The 7754-nt window shown below is 39.6% G+C and overlaps 1 protein-coding gene across 1 annotated transcript; it reads right to left on the reverse strand.

Annotated features, from left to right (window-relative positions):
* Positions 1-43: 43 nt before the first annotated feature.
* Positions 44-6425, reverse strand: LOC131331496 (uncharacterized). The gene is made up of 7 exons (XM_058365477.1): positions 6119-6425; positions 5897-5965; positions 5156-5323; positions 4491-4661; positions 3983-4192; positions 1240-1328; positions 44-919 (listed from the first exon to the last, which is right to left on the reverse strand). Exons 1-7 carry the CDS (start codon positions 6207-6209, stop codon positions 251-253), a joined length of 1467 nt encoding a protein of 488 aa, XP_058221460.1. The 5' UTR covers positions 6210-6425; the 3' UTR covers positions 44-250.
* Between the last annotated feature and the right edge of the window lie 1329 nt (positions 6426-7754).

A 7754-nucleotide genomic window follows, 5' to 3' on the forward strand; every position in this document is an offset into this window, starting at 1 on the left:
GAGGCATAAAATTGCAAATGAGAAAGGAATAGATTGCTGCACCTGCACAAAAGACACTGCGTAAAGCTAAACATAACCAGAATCTAGCATACAAATTTAGGCACAAGCATGAATGATCTTCGTTAGGCTACAGTGTACAAAGTCGGTCCGTGACTCCGGGGTTGGCTCAACTACAGACAAGAAGAAGGAACATGCATCACAATCCATCGGATAACAAAAGCCGGGAGAGTATTAAGAAGTCGTGGTGTAATCAAAACTTGAATGAATCACCATATTTGCTCCTCATATTGTAACGGTCGTACTTCGGATCGTCATAATTCACAGGCTTCATCTCCACAGGTCTCTGTTCCATCCCTACTGCTCCAAAACCCGTCTCTACACTTTTCTCCCGTCGATGCTTTGTCCTTTCTTTCTGACTCTTAGACCTATTATGTTGACCGTAAGGTGGGACCTCCCCTGATCCATAGATTTCCGCATATTCTTGCCGTTTTGACGATCTGTGCTTGCTTGACAGAGAAGGGTCTTTGAAACTGGCTGATCTTATGTTAGGCGGTTTCATCTCTGAATACTTGTCACCAATATTGGGAGTATGGGCTTGTCGGGTTTCAGAGAGAGGAGTGGGAGTTCTTTGCTTTCGGACCAAGGGGGTCTCGGCCTCATCTTCGGGCATTTTCAGAGAATCTTTCATTGGAGTGAGACCACCGGTCTTGGAAATCTTGCGGTTGAAACGAAGGGGGATGAAGTAGAGAAAGATCCCAGCCAATGCTTCAATTGTGAGCTTGGATAGATCAATTATGAGCCTTCCAAAAGAAGGCCACCCCTCTGCTTCTTGTTCCTCCTTGATGGGTTCAACAATAGGAGTGGATTTCTCCTTGCTCTGTTGGTCATGAGAGTCACTTTCTGATGGATGTTTCTGCACCTGTAATTGACATAGATTCAGCCGCAAAGAGAAGAAAGAATAAAACAAACACTTGAACTATCTGGAATGCACATGCTCTCTTATGGCAATGGATTGTCACCAAATGAGAAATCGTTCAGAACACAAAGACCATAGGAGGAAACAAGTCCCGACAGATACTCCATGAGTCTGCTTTGGAGAGATAAAATAACGGTTGTCTTCAGTCAATTTGGATACTGACAACCATTTGACCAGACTCATCTCTGAAAATTCTCGATTTCTAATTCCACCTTCAAGGAAATTAACAAAACGGAAGTGAAAATGCAAAGTAAGAGTATTACCACTTTGTAGAAACAAGAAGGTCCAAATCCCTGTTGAAGCATGCATGAAGCATATCCTACTAAGACGGCACCAATGACCATAAGTACGTCTGCCAAGAGAAGCAATGGATTATACCAATATTCAGCAGGAAATGCAATCTGAATACGCAGTTAAAAATTGAATTGATGCATCAGAGTTTACAGAGGTCAAATTTAACTATGTCCTTGCCATGGGCCCACTTCGTAGTAATCCACATGCTAAAGCACCCTTAAGGCTGTCCTGTGGTCATAGATTTGCAAGAGGGATACAACAGGGAACTAGAGTACAAATTTAGCATTTAGATTCACCTTTTCCCTTTCTTTTTCAATTCCTCACATCCTTGATCCAAACACAACAAGTGTATACATCACTAATCATAAAAGTAGGGACCCATCCATAACTACCTTGGTGTACTTCTCGTGACGATATCAACTATCAACCTAAGATATGACCTTCTTAGCGTGGAAGTACCATTTTCATGCTTACCGTGCCCGACAACCCTTAAGCTGAAGTATATTGCAAACAACCAGCAAGCATGGACACGTTCAATTTCATTACACTTCATTTACCAGCATCAAGTATTGTAATGATTACCTTGTAAACCCAAAATACGAGTATTTTTTTCACGAGTAGTTTTTTCCTTGAGGATCATTACAGAACCCTTCTCCTACAGGGCTCGCACCATTACAGCTACAACCAAAATTTGGTCTCTGAAAAGTTTCAACCCTATGCTAAATCCCTTGCATACTTGCCCATCAGACCCGGAGCATGGCTTATCAAAGATAGACAAACTAGAAAAGTGAACACCCCGCTTTTAGCATGCCCCAGCTTGGCTCATTCAACATCATCTCAAGGTTTAAAAAAAAAAAGGAATAGGAAAGCTAATTTTTTGAGTGAGAATATATCCGATGACAGGTAGATTGATTGGCATCTGAAATGGCTAGTTACATGAGTATGCGCAAATGTCCCCCAAATAAAATTTACAGCAACTGGTTCCCTACACGCCACAGAACCAAGCTTCTACTTAACCAAATATATCTATCTATATCTCTATATCTATATCTATATCCTATAGGAATGTGTTCAAGCCTACTAATCCTCCAAACCTCCCTCCCTAATTTTCTAGAGTTTTGATTTTCTTTTAATTTGTTTAAATTGGGAGGATGGTGGCCCAACTTATCTCTCCACTACATGTGTGTGGTTCTCACTACAAAGTGTCGAAACCGCACAAATTATTTTTTTGTCCAGTGCATCGAATGGATACAACGCTAGATGATAAAAAAGATAGTTTAATATTTCTTCCGCTTTTGTGTTTGACACAAGCTAGCATGGGTCTCACTTTATGCATCGAAAGAGTGTGGTGAAAAATAAATTTGGGGTACCACGTAACAGTGGTCTTGTGCATTGACTAGGCACAAACGCTAGTAATAATGAAGAAAGAAAGATAGATAGAATGCATAAACAATGTGAGGGCAGCGAAAGTAAATATGGGAAAATCAAGTCAGTAAACTATTCCCGCAGAAGGATACTACAATAAGCAAATCTCAATGCAACAATTCCCTAATGATTACAAGCCTACGAGTAACATCTACCATTAATCAGTGGAAAATTGAGGTCCTCCATGAAGCAAATAGCTGAATTGTAAACAAAGTAAATGCACACGCCAAACAAACTGTGCACCATTGCCAAAGAAGGATAAAGGATGGGAAAAAGCAAATATTTGAGCAGACACGCCCACTCAGGAAAATGACAAAAGCATCAAAAATCGTGATTTTCTACTGAAAAAAGGCATCAATTAGTTGTTTGCTTGAGTAATTGCTTTCCATAGCACTTTTCTCTTCTCAACTGTGGTTTTCCAGTTGCAGCTAATGTGTACCCCCACCCCCTTCCCGATCATGATAATCAGAGCTTCCACAAGTGTAAGCATCATGATAGCAGTAACTCGATGTTTTGAATGGCATTCTAGAATCTAGCCCTAGCATCTTTTCCAGGCATCAACTTCAATAAGTTGCTTGCCAATCGGTGCCACCAATGGATGTCATCACACAAGGTAAACAAATCAAATCTTTGTTGGACGCCTAGTGTAGTTTCTCATCATTTTACCCCTTCCAGCGGGGCAGTGCTGGTCCAAATTCAAGATAAGTTCCGCCCCAAAATCTTTCACTTAAGCCTTACCTAAATCTGGCCTAAGCTAAAATATGATCATTGAACTTGGCTCCACATAAATGGACTGACCGGGATCTAGGGGATATAGTGAGATGTCTACCTCCCATCCATGTTAGAGTTCTTGACTATTAGGCATGGCTTCCTCCTCAAAGATCATGACAGTAAGAGGTCAAGAGATCTATTTTGGGTAGGGCTAGAACATACCCTTGTCTCTTGCAGACTCGAGCATTCAAATGACAAAGCAACTTGCTAGACAATGCACCTTGCTCTAACTCATACAACCAACCTTCAATTAATCTCCTTTGTTTTACAGATACACAGATATGGTTCATGTAATGCAGGTCTTGATGGACAGCGATAAGTAATCCTCTCAAATCCTTCTGTTGCATTCAAATGCGTAAGCTCATATTTTAGAAAAGTGCATTATGACAAAATTGCATAAATGTCAATGATAATGGACCATATGCAAAGCAGTTGGTTTATATGTAAAGAAGTGGAACAGAAGTTGATCCTTCTGCTTCAAGAACACAAATAAAGTTAATTGTACGGGGTTTAAACCTGCGGGAGAAATTGAGCTGTACTGATAATCGCATTCCTCTTGGTTAAGGGAGATTTGACGAAGAGCAGCATTTCCTCTATCAACAACTAGTAATGAACACGTAGGGCGAACATATATCACATCAAAGTCAGTTGAGAACTTGGCATCCTCACTTGGCCCATCCCTATACCCTGCTACATTTGACTTTCCGCCAGCAATTGTTGTCACGCCTACAAGGTTTTATAGAGTACGGCGCTTCAGAAAATATCCAGTGTTGCCTCCAACTTAAGTTTTAACCGAAGTTGATAATTTAAAAATACATTTACAAATACAATTTTCACTTTAAACTTTGACTATTTCAAAGTACCTTTGTCAATTTTTACTTCAACAATACTCAAAAGAGAATAGAACCTTTGGGGTATCATTCTGTTTTCCCTTTTCCAGAATAAAGTTCGCATCTGAAACAGAAAAGCTAAAATAACCTCCAACTATCGTCTAGGATAACTAACTAGCACAAAGCACACACACCTCCTTCTCCTATTTTCCTGATGGCAAGGTTCGAGGTATCAGCAACATACACGTTTCCTTTATCATCCATGGTTACACCCTGTGGATGATTGAAACGAGCATCACTTGGCTTTCCGTCTACATGGCCCGTGTAACCTTGGAATGAACCAGCAACCAATCTTGCCCTGCTATCTGCATCAATAAAATTTTGAAACAGAAAAACAAGTAGAAACCCCTTAAATTCAAATTTAAAACAAAGTAATTTCTACCAATCCACAAAACAAGCCATTTCCATTCCACCCATCACTTTAAAAACAAAGAAGGGAACATATCAGCATTTCCCGCCAAAGACATTAGCCCTCAGTCTGGTTGCTAAGGGAACCAATGAAACAAATTACTTCGTAAACTTCAGAATTTTAACAATTTCATCATTCAAGATTCCAGGGAGCAACAATTGCCAATCAACTATCCTAAGTATCAGTTTGCGAAAAGTGGTACTCAGTCTCCGGAAAAAATTCAAAAGTTGTGCAAGAAAATGAAAACATTTTCTCATTTCATCTATACACTTCTCCATAACAGCAAACCGTGTGTCTTTACCGCTTATGGATACTATGACAAAAAATAACGCACGTGTACCCAATTTTCAACTGGCAGATATAGCAAGAGAGGAAAAGGCTAGCACTCACATTGGGACAAGGGCGGAGTAATCCGGACAATGTTGCTATTAACTGAATCGACAGCATATAATTCACCATCTTCTGAGACGCGAATTTTGTAGGGCACAACTCCAAGCCCATTCCCCTCCACAACAGTTTCAACATGGTACCCATCCTCAAATTGAAGAACATTTCCATCTGATGAGTAGCAGAAAATCACATCATATAAGCTTAGTAATGTATATGAACACACAGGATATAGGATCTATATGTTGTTCAATTCACGGGAAGGACAAGATAAGTGAACCTGGGATAACTTATCCCAAGAAGAGCATTCTAGTCCTTTGGGTCACTAAAATAATCCGAGATAAGGTGTCCCATCCGCTTCCCAGGACAAATAATCCGTCGCATGCGGATGTGGGTAAAAAGGTTATAGGAGGTCCAGAAACACAACAACAAGCACAACATTTTGCACATGCATATGTGGCAGTGTCTCATTGGTAGTCGAAAACTAGAAATTCATCCAGTTGCCAACGAAACACTCCCGCCTAGGCACGTTGTGCAAAATGTTGTGCACGTTACCGTGTTGCTAGACTTTCTCTACTCGAAATCAGTTATCCCGAACCACTCTTGCATTATCATCAAACGCTGATTAATTTGTTCATGTACCTTCTTATCTGCTAATAAAAAACAAATGTGCCCTATAGCGCACAAAACGTTCGTCCAATCACTCGCTAACAACGGAAAGCACAAATTAAGACTGGTACTTGCCTGAATGGGGTATTTTGGAGGAAGACCTCGTCAATTTGAGAAGAGAGTTCAAGTGTTTCATCAAGGGTCCTGAATAAGAAATATCAGTATATACCCAAAAAAAAAAAGAAAAAAGTATCACTGCTAGTATCATGTACACACACACACACACACACATAGAGAGAGAGAGAGAGAGAGAGAGAGAGAGAGAGAGAGAGAGAGAGAGAGAGGGAAGGTTGATACCTGCAGGAGCAGCATTGGCTTGGAATCGGAGAAGGCAAGTGAGGAACAAGGTTAAGAAAGTGAGGAAAACGAAGGATGAATATGATCTCATGGCTGAATCTCAACAAACCAGAGTCAGAGAAATAGGAGAGAGAAAACTATGGAAGAGATTTGAGAGCAGTTTCTGATGAGATGAGATGAGATGAGGTGAATGTAGAGAGAGATTGAAACACCCCGCCCGCGGCGTGGGTTTTGCAACTAGCGGTGGCTTCAGGAGCTGGGAACACTACACAAGGGGCGAGTGGCACTGTACTTTAGCTTACAGCTTACTTTCCGCTCTTTTTTACTTGTATATTTATATACTACTAATAAAGTGCTTTTTTTTATTTCTCACATTTATCTGTCCGGAAAGGAAGTTTTTCTACTCGGAAAAGAAAATTAACCAAAGAAGTTCTGAAGGAGGAATATATTTGTGACACCCTTTTATTTTATTTTTTTGCAAATTAAAATAAATATTTATTTTTTGAATTAAAGATGATATATTATGAGAGAATAATCTGTCACGTAAAATAAAAAATAAGTACTTGAAAAATAACAACCTCAACAGAACAGAGCCTTATTTTATTTTGGTCAAACGGGAAATTTTCACAAAGTTCCCGAGGGAAATTTTCATAAATAGAGCTTACAAATACAATGCGGCATAGAAATATATAGGCGCTGTTATTCGCAGTCCTCTATTTACTCTCGTAGCCCATTAAAAATTTTCAATTATACTCGACAGTTAGTTACCGAAATTGAGATATATTTTCAGCGTCCAATTACCGAAATATAATATTTTTTTCAACAGATGTTTACCGAAAATGCATGTTTGGCAGTTGTTTACCGAAAGTTGAACATATTTTCGACATGTAGTTACCGAAATATAATTTTGTTTTCAACAGCAATTTACCGAAATGTTATTTATGATTTTCAACAATCATTTACTGAAATTTAGTGGGCTACGGGAGTAAATAGAAGGCTGCGAATAGCGGCGCCCAATATACATTAGGACTAGATAAGGAAAGAGATGCAATTTGGCGTCTTGAGCAAGCAGGTCAGCACATTTGATACTCTCCGCATGATTCTCTTGATCTGAGGTTGGCCTATTTTCCGGAGTAGGGACTTGCAAACAATGATCAAGTTATAAAGATGGTGGTCGTTGAATGCGTCATTCCGTGTCAAAAACAAATTTATAAAAACTTTGGAGTTAATTACTACTCTATAGAATAGTAGTCAAGACCGAGTGTCGATCTGCAGAGACAGATTAGTTAAGTTACTTAAAATTTGATTAACTTTCAGATTAATTCTTAAGGGAAAAGATTGATTGATTTGGACTGCTTTGAGTAAGCTAATTAAACTAGAGCAATTAATTAAAAGGTTTGACAATGATGGAGGAAAGGTCTAGGGTTTAGAATCCACCCCAACCGCATAATTGCGTATAGCATAAATTGGGTTGACACTCAAATCGCAAATCACTATCGCTAGGGTTTGCAATCCCTATTGATAGTGGCCAAGTAAATCTCTACAATCCGTCAACCGACATGGATTATCCCACGGCACAAACCGTCTTACTAGCGCGGTCTAGCCGCCCAATGGCACGGTCCGTCTCACAAGCATA

The sequence above is a fragment of the Rhododendron vialii genome, chromosome 6a, assembly GCF_030253575.1.
Source record: "Rhododendron vialii isolate Sample 1 chromosome 6a, ASM3025357v1".
NCBI lineage: Eukaryota > Viridiplantae > Streptophyta > Magnoliopsida > Ericales > Ericaceae > Rhododendron > Rhododendron vialii.